The 15428-nt window shown below is 61.3% G+C and overlaps 1 protein-coding gene across 3 annotated transcripts; it reads left to right on the top strand.

Moving 5' to 3' along the window:
• Positions 1-6715: 6715 nt before the first annotated feature.
• On the top strand, positions 6716-13951 carry LOC123363360 (zinc finger protein 514-like). Of its 3 annotated transcripts, none has more exons than XM_045004239.1 (6): positions 6716-6777; positions 7732-7858; positions 9208-9341; positions 10074-10200; positions 10461-10559; positions 11135-13951. In XM_045004239.1, exons 1-6 carry the CDS (start codon positions 6766-6768, stop codon positions 12259-12261), a joined length of 1626 nt encoding a protein of 541 aa, XP_044860174.1. In that variant the 5' UTR covers positions 6716-6765; the 3' UTR covers positions 12262-13951. The 3 variants fall into 3 exon arrangements, with proteins under 3 accessions (XP_044860174.1, XP_044860173.1, XP_044860172.1); XM_045004238.1 differs by having other exon boundaries at positions 9208-9356; positions 11138-13951; XM_045004237.1 differs by having other exon boundaries at positions 9208-9356.
• The last annotated feature ends 1477 nt before the right edge of the window (positions 13952-15428 follow it).

Genomic DNA, 15428 nt, shown 5'->3' with positions numbered 1-15428 from the left:
GACGGTGCCTGGCTGTGAGAGGCCCATAGATCTCGCTCTGGTTAGCGGTGCCAGGAGAAGACTGAGAGGTGGCTGGATGAGGGTGTCCAGGTACCCGACGAAACATTGCGAACCAAGGGGCTTGTTGACCCAGCAGCCGAGCTATTTCCGTGTGCGCCCTGAGCTCACCCGCAGCTCCATGCACAAGCAGATCTCGAGATGGTCTCTCGTGGGCTCCGTGATCCCGTGCGAAAGGGGAGGTGGGTTGCCCCGGTTCAGAGCTGGCCCCCAGGAATGTGACTGTTACCATGTGATCTGTGTGTTCACACAAACACGGAGCGGACCCCAGCCGCGGCCGGTGCAGAGGTCAGGCAGGCTGAGCCAGGCCGTTTGTTGTTGCAGGCGGCGTTCGAGGATGTGGCGGTCTGTTTCTCCCCGGAGGAGTGGGCGGCGTTAGCAGAATGACAGCGGGAGCTGCACTGGGGCGTGATGAAGGAGAATTACGCACTGGTCACCTGCCTCGCTGGGTGAGGATCCCTGCCTGGCCCTTCGTTAGCAGCAGCATCTCACACACCCTTGTGCTGGCTGTATTCCTGGGGTCTCCCGTTCTCTTACCCCCTGTATTGGATTGCTTAGAACAGCAGCTCTCAGCCGGGGTGTGTGCAAGGCTCTTCCAGGGGCTACATCAACTCAGCTAGAGATTTGCCTAGTTTTACAACACAACAGGCTACTAGCAAAGTCAGGACACACTAAAATATCACACACTGACTTGTTTATACTGCGCTATATGCTGACATGTAAGTACATTTATATTCCAACTGATTTATTTTATAATTCTATGATAGAAAGGAGACAGTCAGCACTGTTTCCGTTACAGTGTGGCTGTGACACTCTTGTACTTTTATGTCTGATTTTGTGAGCAGGTAGTTTTTAAGTGGGGTGACACTTGGGGGTGCGCCAGACAAATCGGACTCCTGGAGTGGGGACAGTCGTCTGGAAAGGGGAGAGCCGCCGCTCTAGAAGGCCGGGGCCCAGCTACTGTAACCGAGAGCAGATCTTGGGCAAGCTCCATGTGATTCTCTCTCCTGTGCCAGGCTACAGAGCAGCCCCGTGGAGATTGCGAGGGGAAGGGCCACACGTCGGGGATCTTGGTGGGGGGAGATGCCCCCAGCACAGGTGAGTGATGCTGGATCCCCCAGAGGCAGAAGGAGGGTTGGAACATCCTTGGTACTTCAGCTCCTGGTGCAGCTGGTTCCACCTTGTGCCACCCAGCGGCTAGCCATGGCCAGCGAGGTGATGCCCTGTTCTGTGCCAGTGCCTGGCACCCAGAACCCATTGCTCCTGTCACCTGCCCTCGCCCCCCAGCTCCTGGCCCGTCTGTGCTGCACACACAGCCAGCTGTGGGGCGATGCGGCCGGCGTGTTACCCAGGGCATCACCCCCAGAACTGGAAGAGGAGCCCAAGCCGTCGCGGCTCTGAGTCAAACAGCCCCTGGCGTCTGCAGGTGGACGAGGTTGGGACGCTGGTGGTGTCACTGGTCCTGCTCCACCTCTGAACACAGTGCGGGGTGGGGAGGGGGGGCACCTGCTCTGGCCAGCCCCTGGGCCTGGCAGCTGGCAGCGGGGGGCCTGCAAAGAAGGGCAGCCACTTCCCTGATCCCTTGGGGGCCTGGGAAACGGGGCTTCGCAAAGAGCGGCTCCTTGTGGGTGGGACGGGAGCCATCGCCTCCCATGCCAGGCAGGAACAGGGCAGCCAGGAGAGGGGCTGGGTCAGGTGTGAATTTTGTAACGTGGTATTACACCACCGGGGCTACAGTCTCAAGCTTAACAGAGGGAAAGTCACGTCTGCTACGTGCTCCCGAGTTCGAGTCTCTAGGCAGACAGACAGATCGAGGGTAGCGACCACACGCACAGTCCCAAGTACGAGGACTTGTCTGTCTGTTTGACAAGTGTTATTAAACTGGCAATGAAAGTTCTGATTACCCAGGAACATCGAAATTCGATACAGACCTATGCACTAGTTACAAATACAGTTATACTCGCATCCTCCTGGATAGACTTAGGGTCCGATGGGTCTCTCGTGGATTGATCACCAGTAGAGGGATGGTTCCTGCTGACGTTTTCCCATGGGAAGCCCAATTTTCCCACTCTGGGCACCCCCTTTCTATAATGAGATTCTGCCTAGACCTACATTCTGCACATGGCCATAACAATGTCAACTCTCTTTTTTCCTATTGGTCTGGTGTCTCCCAGAGACTTGAGGGACGCCGATTTCTACAGGCTGTGGAGGTTCTCTTTATTCTCATTAGCACGGACGCAGCACCTGTGTCCCATGGGTCAGGCACATGGTGGAGACAGATGGGCCTCTACAGCATTTTTGAGATTTAAAATTAATCTAATTTTTCGCAATATCACCACTTGGTTCCTCTTTTCCCACAACCTCAGGGCATCGGGTTATTCTTCGGTCACTGACTTATGTCGGCATTTCTTAGCTCCAAGGCCTAAAATAGCCAAGCTAAAATCTTGCAGGCCTCAGACTACAGGCCTTGTTTCATCCCTACTTACGTAGATACGGAATTCGTACTTATCCCTTCTGACTACTGATCAGTCCTATACTTCTATACATAAGAGCGGCCAGGCTGGGTCACCCCAAAGGTCCATCTAGCCCAGTACCCTGTCTTCCGACAGTGGCCAATGCCAGGTGCCCCAGAGGGAATGAACAGAACAGGGAATCATCAAGTGATCCATCCCCTGTCGCCCATTCCCAGCTTCTGACAAACAGAGGCTAGGGACACCATCCCTGCCCATCCTGGCTAATAGCCATTGATGGACGTATCCTCCATAAACTTATCTAGTTCTTTCTTGAACCCTGTTATAGTCTCGGCCTTCACAACATCCTCTGGCAAGGAGTTCCACAGGTTGACTGTGTGTTGGGTGAAGAAATACTTCCTTTTGTTTGTTTTAAACCTGCTGCTTATTCATTTCAGTTGGTGGCCCTTAATTCTTGTGCTATGAGGAGTAAATAACATGTCCTTATCTACTTTTTCTACACCAGTCATGATTTTATAGCCCTCCATCGTATCCCCCTTAGTCATCTCTTTTCCAAGCTGAAAAGTCCCAGTTTTACTAATCTCTCCTCATACGGAAGCCATTCCAGACCCCTAATCATTTTTGTTGCCCTTTTCTGAACCTTTTCCAAGTCCAATATATCTTTTTTGAGATGGGGTGATCACAGCTGCACGCAGTATTCAAGATGTGGGTGTATCATGGATTTATATAGAGGCAATATGATATTTTCTGTCTTATTATCTATCCCTTTCTTAATGATTCCCAACATTCTGTTCGCGTTTTTGACTGTTGCTGCACATTGAGTGGATGTTTTCAGAGAACTATCCACAGTGACTCCAAGATCTTTCTTGAGTGGTAACAACCAATTTAGACCCCATCATTGTATAGCTGGGATTATGTTTTCCAATGTGCATGACTTTGCATTTATCAACATTGAATTTCATCTCCCATTTTGTTGCCCAGTCACCCAGTTTTGTGAGATCCGTTTGTAGCTCTTCGCAGTCTGCCTGGGACTTAACTACCTTGAGTAGTTTTGTATCATCTGCAAATTTTGCCACCTCACTGTTTACCCCTTTTCCCAGATCATTTATGACTGTGTTGAATAGGACTGGTCCCAGTGCAGACCCTGGGGGACCCCACTATGTACCTCTCTCCTACAGCTGAACTCTTTTTAGCATACAATGATTACACATGACATGTTAATTAAGCAGAACAGCAGACAATAAATGAATGATAACCCTGTAGCCAATGGTTTTAGTTTAAGGTGCGTTTGGGGGTCCCAGACCAATCCCCCCATCCCTGCGGGAGGCCAGCTCACGAGGGTGCACAGCAGTGGGACTGCAGCTGTTCCAGCAGCTCCTGGTGCCCTCCCTGTGCTCCCCCAGCTCCAGGCAGGTCCGGTGACATGTTCACTCTGGGCAGGGGCGGCTCCAGGCACCAGCGCAGCAAGCCGGTGGCAAGCCGTGGGGGGCGGCCTGCCGGTTGCTGTGGGGGCGGCAGTCAGGCTGCCTTTGGCGAGGCGCCTGCGGGAGGTCTGCCGGTCCCGCGGCTTCGGCAGCAATTCATCGGCGGGTACGCCGAAGGTGCGTGACCAGCAGATCACCCGCAGAACCACCGCCAAATCCGCCAAAGGCCGCCTGTCTGCCGTGCTTGGGGTGGCAAAAAACACAGAGCCGCCCCTGACTCTGGGTGTGAGCCAGAGACGGTGCAAGCCAGTGCAGAGCCCTGTTGGCTCCAGGGGCCCTGGGTGAGGCCCTGAGATGCTAGTGGGGTGCTGCGTGACCCAGCCTCGGGGGAGGGAGGGGGATCCGGAAGCTGGGCCAGAGCCAGTAACTTGGGGGCTGGGGGGGGGGTCTTGATTATCCTGGCAAAGGGAATGAGATCCCAGTGGAGCCAGCGCGCTGGGTGACAGTGGGGCCCTGACCCCTAGGCTCCCATAGCTGAGAGTCCTCAAGGCCTGGCTGCCCCGAGCTTTTGGGGGAACCTGGGCAAAATCTGAAGGTGAGCCCCCGTCACGCCCCCTCCCAAAACATGGCCACTGAAGGGAGGCCCTGGGGTCAGGGGCTTGGAGATTGAACCCCCCTGCACTGGCCCCACAGCTGTGCCCCCTGTCCTGTGGGGCTGGGCCCAACTCCCCACTCTGAGCATTGCAGCCTGGTGCAAAGTGTCCCTCTGGCCTCCCCCCATTTGGGTGGCCCTGGTAGTCGGCCTTGGTGTGGGTCTGCTGTGAGGAGCAGGCCCTGGCTTTGGTGCTCAGCAGGCGGGGAGGAAAGACACAGGTCCCAGCAGGCTGCAGTGCAGGGCCGGAGCTCAGTCCTCACGTGTCTAGAGCTGGCCACACATTTTTCAGCCAAGCTTTTTCCACGGAAAAACGTTCTTTGACTCAATGGCCAGGGTTGGGTTGTCGTTGCAAGGCCGGCGTTGGGAAGCATACGCACAAAACGTTCCACTTTTCAGCTGCCAAAAAACATTTTTTTGTTTGTTTTTGACAAAACCTCAACAAATTCCCAAGAAATTTTTGATTAAAATGTAAAATGTTCCCAGGAAAGCCCCTTCCTGGCAGCCGGATTCAGCCGCAGCGCGTCAGCGTTCCCACCAGGGGGCTGAACCCGGCTCCAGCACCCAGGAGGGATTTCTGTCCCTGGTGCTAAGTCTAAGTCAGCTGCTGCAGTCATGGGGCGAGGTCTCTTGCTCCCTCTCCCAAAGCCGCGCCAGCTCCTCTCCCTGCCCGTGGGCAGCTCGCTGCATCGCTGGGTGAGACCGGCTCTCCCCACACGGCTTTACATGCTGACCTGGGGGCAGGCCCCATCTCTGAGCCTGTCTCTCCTCGCAGGGTTCATCCAGCCCTTCCCCCTCGGCTCCCTGGAGCCCGTCTTGCCCTGGGCCTGGGCCCTGTTTGTGTCTGTATCCTGCAGGGGCCCTGCTGCCCATGCTGTGTGTGTTATGGTGCTGGGCAGCCCTTGGTTTGCCAGCTGGGTCTCCTGCCGCGTTCTCTGATCACCGAGTGCGCCAGGCAGGGGGAGGGTCTGTTCTAGGGCGGGGCTGGGCCCGGGATCTCCGGGATTCGGATTAGCAGGGGGCTTGTGTAGGGTGACCAGTGTCCCGACACCTGGTCGAAAAGGGACCCTGGCGGCTCCGGTCAGCACCGCTGCCTGGGCGGTTAAAAGTCCGGTCTCTGGCGCTGTGGCACTAGGGCAGGCTAGTCCCTACCTGTCCTGGCATCGCACTGCGCCCCAGAAGCAGCCAGCAGGTCCGGCTCCTAGGCGGGAGCCACCCAAGCTGAGCCTATGCTCCTGCCCAGCCCTGAGCCCCCCCAAATCCAAACTACCCCCCTGCACCCCACCCCAGAGCCTGTGCCCTCACCCCCTTCACCTCAACCCCTGCCCCAGCCCTGACCCCCTCCCACACCCTGAACCCCTCATCCCTGACCCCACCCCAGAGTCAGCACCCCCAGCCCAGAGCCCTCACCCCCCTGCAGCCTGCACCAACCTCTGCCCCAGCCCAGAGCCCTCACCCCCCTGCCTCAACCCACAGCCCCTCCCGCACTCCAAATCCCTGGGCCCCACCCCCAGCCTGGGGCGGCGAGGAGGGGGCGGGGCTAGGCCGTTCGGGTTTTGTGGGACTATAAAGTCGGTGCCCCCAGGCTGGGGGTGGCTGGGATCCGGGGGCGGGGCGGGGCGGGGTGGGGTTTATCTGCGGAGCTGCAGGGTTTGTTTCTATGCTGTATCTGGAGTCCCCCAGCGCCGGGAGCCCACTCACGGCCCCGCCCTGCCGCGCCAGGCGCTGCACACACCCCACGGAGACGGTCCCTTTCCCCGGGGCTCCCGGAGACGAGACCCCGGCTGGAGCCAGGCTGGGGGGCGCTCGCCGGGGTCTCCCTGGCCCGGGGGATGCTGGGAGTTGTAGTTCTGCCCTTCCCACCGAGCAGGGACAAAGCCCCAGCGGCGAGCCGCGCTCCAGCTGCCGGCTGCGGGCTCCGGAGCGCCCCGGGGCCGCTTCCCCCGCGCGCTGGCTCCCAGGGGCCCAGCCCGTCTGCCGGGCCGGCCGCTTCCCAGTGCGGGGACCGACCCCCGGCCCCCGGGCAGCCGCCTCCCCCGGCCCGGCCCCTGCGCCCTCCCGTGCGCCCAGGGCGCGCCGCGCTGGTCCCGCGCAGCCACTGGGGGCGCGTCGCGTCGCGGCCGGGAGCGGAGCGGAGCGGGCCGGAGGCAGCGGGCGGGCCATGCCGGCGCAGGTAGGGCTGGGCCGGGGGACGCGGGGCTGCAGGGAGCCGAGCCCGGGGAGCGGGGGAGCCCGGCGCCCTGTGCGCGCTCGCTCGCTCGCTCGGCCCCCAGCCCTGCCCGTGCATGGCCCCGCTCTGGCAGGCGGCCCCGGCCCCGGCCCCGCTCGGTTTGTCAGTCTCCAGCCCCGGGCGAGAATCCGGCCCTGGGCCTGCCCTGGCGCCGTCGCTTGCCCTGCCCGGGAGCAGCCGGCTGGCTTGTTATTGTAGGGTAGCCTGGAAGCGCTGGGGCGGGGGGAGCCGCAGCAGGTGTGAATATCGGTCCCCAGCCTTGTCTTGAGGGTGAGGGTCTCCCTGGGAGTGGAGCGAGGAGCCGCCTGAGAAAGTCTCACAGCGAGGGGCCTTCTGGCAACCACAAGGCAAAACACAAAGGGCAGAGGCTGGTGCCAGGGGGTGGGTCCCACTGCACAACTCAGGGCAGCCCCAGGGCTGCTTCTCTGGGCTCCTGCATGGCCAGACACACACAGGGAGGGGAGCGGAGCCGGGAAAGGGAGCCAGACCCGCTGACAGATGAGCCTGCGCCTAGTGCATCAGTGTGAATCCAGGGGACCCACAGTCCTGTCCGTCCCCCGTCTCCCCCCGGTCGGCCCCAGCCCCAGGGAATTCCATCCATTGGGGCACGGAGCCAGGACTAGGGGCTTGGTAGCCTGACTAGCCTCGTGTGAAAGAGGCTAATAGAAAATGAAGCTGAAGCCCACATTTGGGTCATAATGCCCCTCCCTCCCCCCAGCACTGAGGTCCCTGGGAGCTTGGCCTGATGCAGGCACCAAGCTGGGATAATCATCCTTAAGTCGTGCAAGTTGTGAGAGGTTAGAGAACTGCCTGGGGGAGCCTGTGTGTGTCCAGCCCCTGCCTCTGCCTGGCTGGACTGGAGCCAACGGTGCTGAGTGGGGCACGGTTGCATTTCAGGTGCCAGTGACGTTCGAGGACGTGGCGGTCTATTTCTCCCCAGAGGAGTGGGCGGCGTTAGCGGAATGGCAGCGGGAGCTGTACCGGGACGTGATGATGGAGAATTACGAGCTGGTGGCATCCTTGGGTGAGGATCCCTTTATTAGCAGGAGAAGCAACGTCTTAGGCCTGGTCTACACTACGGGGGCGGGGGGGTGTCGAACTAAGGTACGCGACTTCAGCTACGCGAATAGCGTAGCTGAAGTCGAACTACCTTAGTTCGAATTTCCTACCTGTCCAGACGCCGCGGGATCGAACTCCGCGGCTCCCCCGTCGACTCCGCCACCGCCATTCGCAGTGGTGGAGTTCCGGAGTCGACGGGAGCGCGTTCGGAGTTTGAACTATCGCGTCTTGATTAGACGCGATAGTTCGAACTCCGAGAAGTCGAACTCTCCGCGTCGACCCGGCAGGTAAGTATGGACCTACCCTTGGACACACCCAGGCTGGCTTTAGGGGGATCTCACATTCCCATGGGACCCTGGCACTGACGTATGTGTGGAAAGCCTGGCGTGTGGCTGAACATTGGAGACTTCTCACCTGACGAGGGAGCTGCAGTGCTGTACTCCGTGGTGGGACGTGTTCTGGGCCCGGTGTGCCTGGGCAGGAGATCCATCACTTTCAGCCCCCCGTTTGTCGGTGCCATCCCAGCAGGGGTATGCTCATAGCCAGGGGGTGCCTCCTAATGGAGGGCATGTTTCCCTACCCTCTGCCATTAGAGTGCATAGCCTGGCTGTCGGTGCTTAATGTGTAATGAAAGACAGGTTGGAGCTGAGCCCCAGCACAAATTAAGCACTGGCTGGGCGGCCAGGGGGTGGCTGCTGGCCAGACGCCCAGCTCTGAAGGCACCGCTGCCGCCAGCAGCAGCACAGAAGGAAAGGTGGTATGGTGTGCGATATTGCCACCCTTACTTCTGCGCTGCTGCTGGCGGCGGCACTGCCTTCAGAGCTGGGTATCCGGGGAGAGGCGGCTGCTGCCCGGGAGCCCAAAGGTGCCAGGGCTATGAACTGCCAAGCCTGGGGGCGCTGGGGCACGGCGTGCTGTCCCACTGGACCCAGCTCCTGGAGCCTCAGGATTAGCTAGTGAGAACGGTTCCCTGTGACCTCGCGGCTGGGTTACTGCCAAGCTGCCTTCACGCAGTTCCCAGGGGCTTGAGCTGGTGAAGGAGGCAGTAGCAGCAGACGTGGGCACGTACCCTGTGCCCTGCACCAGCTGCCTGTTCACTCCCAAGTACAATCCAAGGGCTGGGTGGTGTCTGTGGGCGCTAGCTGGCCCGGGACCCAGCTGTCTGAAAGGCAGCTAGGATCCTATCACGGGAACGACCAGCCTGGGGGCTGCACGCAAGAGAAATTCCCGTTGCAGACAATGGCTGGCGCAGTGCGTGTCGGCAAGGCCCTTGGAACTGCAGGACACAGCACGTGTTCTCTTGCCCACGAACAGGCTCCGCGGGCCCCAGGCCCAAGGCATCGGCTAGAAAAGCAAAGCGAGAGAAGGCGCCGTATGTCTGGGACCATCAGTACTCGAGAGCGAAAGTCCTGATGCTTCCAGCACAGGGGAATGACGCCCCCAAGCAGGTGAGACCAGCTCCGGTAAGGAGAGCAAAGTGCTGGAAACTCAGAGGCTCTGGGAAGAGGGGACCAAGGGCTGGCCCAGGGCTGGGGCACCAGAGAGAGACGCCAGCACAGTGCCAGCCAGGCTTTGGGCCTCTGGGTAGCAGAAACCCCTTTTAACAGCAGCCAGCGGCCTAATGCCCGTCAGTGCCTGGGGCTTCCTGGCTCCGAGGGGCTTCCCTGATTTCTGCTTTAGGAGCATTGTTAATTGCTGGTTCATAAGCACGTAAGCTCGATTGTCACGGGATCCGGGCTGTCCCCTCTCTGCTCTGGCGGCGGGTCCCGTGCTGCTGCGGCGCAGGCTGGGCCCTGCGTTCTGTGCCAAGGCGTTGGCGCCGGGAGGGAATTGGGGCCGTGCTGAGCCCCCGCTCGCGTTAGGAGAGGGTGCTCCCCGGGGGGAATGGCTGGTGGGGAGCGCCGCGTGCCGTGGAGGGCGGCCACCGTTCTGCCTCGTTCAGGAGACGTGGGGCGTTGGCTGGCGTCCCGATCTGGGGGAGAAGGAATTCGGGTCTCTCCATGCCCAAGAGCCTTCAGGCTCCAGCTCTTAAAGCGGCAGCTGCGCTAAGGTGACTTTCCCTCCGTTAGCGATTGGCTAAGACAGCTCAGGTGGCCGGCTGCCATGCCACAGGGGGTGAGGGCAGCGGGTCACTGTGCCCACGGCCTGGGGAGTGGCTCAGCAGGGCTCTTCTGGTGCAGGAGCCGGTGACCTTCGAGGAGGTGGCGGTCTATCTCACCACCGAGGAGTGGAAGGAGCTGAAGGACTGGCAGCGGGAGCTGTATCAGGACGTGATGAAGGAGAATTACGAGCTGGTCACCTCTGTGGGTAAAGATCCCTTTACTGGGGCAGTGGTGCTGTCTGCTACCTCGGGGCTGCCTTCGTAGCCTGCTCTCCCGGAACGTGGGCGGAACGTGCCCCGATTATTCTTAATTCCGCAGTGAGACTCATTGGCTTCCTCAGGCAGGTGTGTGATAAACACACCAGCCCCACCGGAACCAGCCAGCGTGTGCGTTGGACCCCGTCGGGGGGCTGGCTAGCTCAGCCATTTGACAGGCATGTAACAAACCTCCTCTTCCATCGAACAGGAGACACCGTGGAGAAGCCAGAGATTGTCTCGAGGCTGGAGCGCGGGGAAGAGCCGTACGACCCCAGAGAGAGACACGTTCCTGGTCCCCACGGCATGGGTGAGTGAGGCCAGCAAAGCTCCTGGAATCGGGGCCCTGGGCCGGCTCCTGGCACACGGGACTCTGTTGTGCTGTTCTGGCCCTGCGAGTGCCGGGCCTGGCGCTGAGGAGGGCACAGGCCTGAGCTCCAAGCGGGGGTCAGTCAGTGCGTGTGTCATTGCCGGGGCAGACCCCACGGGGTCCCTCCGCCCCCTCCCACCAGTGCCAGCAGGGGGGCCCGTTCCTGTGGGATGTACAGACAGAATCGGGAGGAGTTTCCCTCTCCCCAGCCAACAGCGTCACCGCAGAGGCAGGAGCCCTGCCTGCAGGCCCGGGGGAGTTCCCAGTGGGGCAGGCCTGGGGGAGGCCTGGCTGCAGTGACACAACAGGACCTTCCCTTGGTAAAGAGCGGGTGTGGGTGAGACACGCCTGAGGGCAGGGACGTCCCGTGCCGGGGGGACCCGGGGGCAGGCACTGGTCCCAGGGGAGTCTCCCCCTGCTTCTGCCCCACAGAGAGTCCCCGGGGCCGTAGCTGTGCCCCCAGGACCCCCCGACGCACCAGCAGACAGAGTAACGCCTGGACGCTCCTCTCCCAGCAGGTGGCGGGACCCGGGGGCCTGAGGAGGAGGAGACGCGTCGTGAGGAAGAGCCGGCAGGGCTGGACCCGAGCGAGATGCTGACGGGGAGAGACGTGGCGAGAGTTTCCCGGGGCTCGGCCGGGACCGGAGCCAGCGCCAGTCGGAGTCAGCGCAAAGGGCACCCGGGCCAGGGGAGGCCTGTGGGGAACGGACAGGACGAAGCCCTGTGGGGCGAGAGGCAGGCCAGGGATTGCCCAGCCAGCGCTGAGCCCCAGAGCAACGGGGCCCCAGAGAGACCCCGCCCAGTGCCTGAGAACCAGGGGGGCCGCGTGGGGACGGGAGCTGTGCCTCCAACCCCCACTGCAGAGGGGCTGTGTGTGGGGAGCATTGGGCAGGGCGGGAAGCCAACAGCGGAGCCCGCTGCCCCTGGGGGAGGGGGGCCCCACAAGTGTGGGGAGTGTGGGAAGGGCTTTGGCAGCCAGGCCTCCCTGGCCAGGCACCGGCGGCAGCACGCCGGGGCGGGCGCCTTTCCCTGCAGCCAGTGCGGCAAAGCCTTCAGCAACAAGGCCAACCTCCTGCGGCACCTGAAGCTGCACAGCGGGGAGAAGCCGTACGGCTGCGCCGAGTGCGGGCGGCGCTTCCGCACCAAGCAGACCTTCCTGTCGCACCAGCGCGTGCACACTGGGGAGAAGCCCTTCGCCTGCCGCCAGTGCGGGCGGAGCTTCACGCGCAAGGAGAACCTCGTGCGCCACCAGGAGACCCACGTGCACAAGGAGCCCCACACTTGCCCCGAGTGCGGCAAGAGCTTCCTGCACGAGGGCTCGCTGCTCCTGCACCGCCGTGCCCACTCCGGGGCCCGGCCCTTCCCCTGCGCCCACTGCAGCAAGAGCTTCAACTGGAAGACGAACCTCACCACCCACCTGCGCAGCCACGCCGGGGAGCAGCCCTCCGCCTGCCACCAGGGCGGCCAGCGTTTCGGTGACCGTGGAGACCTGCTGCGGCACCAGAGGGCCCATGCGGGTGGTGGGCTGCCGACAGGCTACGGCAACGGGGAGACGTTCAGCGAGTTCCTCCAGATCCACGAGATGCTGATCTCCCGCACACACGCCCGCAAGCCCCTCGGTGCCCTCACCAAGTACAAATGAAACCTGGCTGCAGGGCGGGGGCGGCTCTGCCAGCCCGGGAGCAGGGGAGGATGCCCAGCCCCATCTCCCAGCACGTGGCAGGATAGATGACCCTGCCAATGCTGGTATGCCAGCAGGGTTACAGCCTGGCCGGGGGGGGGATGCCCTGGTGGGGGAGTGCTCTCTGGAGCTCTGGCTCCTCGGTGCCAGCTCTTCCCGCAGGAGTTTTCCTTTGGGTGGTTATTGGTTCTCGTCCAGCTAGTTCCAGCTGCTGCTGCCAGATGTAGGGTGACAGCTGCCCCCTTGGGTGCACTGGTCCCACTGACTCCTAGTGATGAAGTCCTAGGTAATAATAAAGGTAATAATTGGAGATATACCAATCTCCTAGAACTGGAAGGGACCTTGAAAGGTCATTGAGTCCAGCCCCCTGCCTTCACTAGCAGGACCAATTTTTGCCCTAGATCCCTAAGTGGCCTCCTCAAGGATTGAACTCACAACCCTGGGTTTAGCAGACCAATGCTCAAACCACTGAGCTATCCCTCCCCCAGAGCAGCAAGCAGCCAGTGCTGCTCTCTGAGCTCTGATGTCGCGGACCCTTGCAGGAGAGGCTGCTCGGACATGGCCCGACAGCCAATCCCTAGCAGAGAAGAGCTGGGCCTAGGAGGAATCTTCCGGGCCGGCCCCAGGTAGCGCGCATGGCTCTGGCGCTCCAGCCAAGGGTCCCGAGAGGCAGCGCTTGCTGCAGCAGGGCCCGCGGCTGGGAGAGAAGGCAGCGTTCCTGAGGGGGCGGAGGAGGCGCAGACGGCAGCTTGCTGTACTCCAGGCTGAGGTTTCAGGGGAGTGCATGGTGACGGCAGGCTGGGTTAGCCTGGGGCTGGAGAGCCAGAGTCTGTCCAGCAGCCTCCGTCCGCAGTCGCAGTCCGGGGGCTGCCAGAGCAGCCTGGCTCGCTGGCCACGGGCCTGTAGCCACACTGGCGAAAGCCTGGCTGGAGGCACCATTGGCTGGTCTCAGGTCTCGTTACCCAGCCAGGGCCGACTCACCGGTGGGTGCTTCTGAATCCCAGCTGCCTGCCAGCATCTTAGCCGCATCGCTGGCCTTGCCTGTCCAGCCTCAGGTCACCATTCTGACGACCCGCTGGTGAGAACCATAGAAATGCTGGGCTGGAAGGGGCCTCGGGAGGTCACCAGGGCCAGACCCCGGCGCTGAGGCAGGACCAAGAAAACCCAGCGCAGCCCTGACAGGTTCATCCAGCGGGTTCTTAAAAACCTCCAGTGACGGGGTCTCCATGACCTCCCTGGGGAGCCTGTCCCAGAGCTTCGCTGCCCTGAGTTCCTGCAAATCGCCCTCTTGGGCCCCACTTCACTTGGAAGCTGCAGCTCCCAGCCTGGCTCGAGGCTGAGCCCTTGCTGGTCCCCTCTGAAATCTGGGAGCGCCACGTTTCGCAGGGTCGAGCCGTGTCCCCTGGGCTGGTTTGGGGGCTCCAGTGATGCTGCAGTTCACGTGGGCGAGAGGGGACGGCTGAGGCGTGTTGGCAGCACCAGCGGGATCCTGTGTAAAGAACATTTTTACTGAGAGTGTAAATCCCCAGCCCAGGTGAGAAATGTGCCAGCCTCACGCAGGAAGGGATCGGCTGGCTGACGAAGCACTGAAGCCGCGCGGCACATAAATTCACACTCCTGCTGTCAGACCAAGCGTCCAATAAAACACTTCTCGCTCCTTTGTGAAATTGGTGAGTCCGCCGGGGCGTAGGAGAATTTAGTGCAACACAGGCTGTGAGCCAGGTGTGTTGTGCATGAAGCTTTTCTGGGTTCTTCACCTCCCATGCATGTGCCGGGGGCCAAGTGTCTCGTAGTTTGTGCTGTATTTCTGTAGGGCCGTGCCCCATCCAGCTCCACCCTTCCCCTCCTGAGCCTCTGCCTAGGCCTCTGCATGCAGCCTGGGCGTGACCCACCCCTCTGGGAGCTCTGTGCTTTGCTGTCCTGGGGCAATGGTAGAGTCACCGACAGAGGCTTTTGGCCAGCAGGGAGCTATAGGAGAAAGGGTTCTCCTCGCGCTCAGTGACTCAGCCTTCTGAGGAAGGTGAAGCAGCGAGTGCAGATGTGCGCTGCCTGCTCAGTAACCCGGGCCTCCCAGCCCCCCAAGCCTTTACTCCCCAGCCCCATTACACCTGCAGGGCTGGGTGAGAGAGAGCCGGGCTCTGTCCCTGTGAGCCCTGCAGGGCCCATGGTGCCTGGGGGAAGGGGCGAGTCTGTCCCCAGGGAGCCCTGTGGGGCCAGGCGGGCCGAGGGAGGAGGAGCCGGGGAGCCATGTAGGGTCAGGCCTGGCTAAGGGAAGGGGCCCCGAGGTCTGTTCTGGGGAGCCCCATGGGGCCAGGCTGGCTAAGGGAGGGGGCCCCAGGGAGCCCTGTGGGGCTGGCCTGGCTAAGGGAGGGGGAGCCGAGGTCTGTTCTGGGGAGCCCTGTGGGGCTGGATCGGCGAAGGGAATGGGAGCCGGGGCCTGTCACCGGTGAGCCCTGCAGGGCTTGGGTCCGTCCCAGGGAGCCCTGCAGGTCTGGGCTGGCTAAGGGAGGGGATCCCGGGGAGCCCTGCGGGTTCAACCCAGGTAAGGGAGGGGGAGCTGGGGAGACCTGTGGGGGAGCCTGGCTAAGGGAGGGGGAGCCAAGGTTTGTTCTGAGGAGCCTTGTGGGGCTGGGCCGGCTCTGGGAGGGGATCATAGAATCATAGAATCTCAGGGTTGGAAGGGACCTCAGGAGGTATCTAGTCCAACCCCCTGCTCAAAGCAGGACCAACCCCAACTAAATCATCCCAGCCAGGGCTTTGTCAAGCCGGGCCTGAAAAACCTCTAAGGAAGGAGATTCCACCCCGTCCCTAGGGAACCCATTCCAGTGCTTCACCACCCTCCTAGTGAAATAGTGTTTCCTAATATCCAACCTAAACCCTTCAGGTAGTTGAAAGCAGCTATCAAATCCCCCCTCACTCTTCTCTTCTGCAGACGAAACAATCCCAGTTCCCTCAGCCTCTCCTCATAAGTCATGTGCTCCAGCCCCCTAATCATTTTTATTGCCCTCCGCTGGACTCTCTCCAATTTACCCACATCCTTCTTGTAGTGTGGGGCCCAAAACTGGACACAGTACTCCAGATGAGGCCTCACCAGTGCCGAATAGAGGGGAAGGATCACATCCCTTGGT

This window comes from Mauremys mutica, chromosome 2, assembly GCF_020497125.1.
Source record: "Mauremys mutica isolate MM-2020 ecotype Southern chromosome 2, ASM2049712v1, whole genome shotgun sequence".
Lineage (NCBI taxonomy): Eukaryota > Metazoa > Chordata > Testudines > Geoemydidae > Mauremys > Mauremys mutica.
Note: the sequence above shows the minus strand (reverse complement) of the source record. Positions and strands in the feature narration are given on the sequence as shown.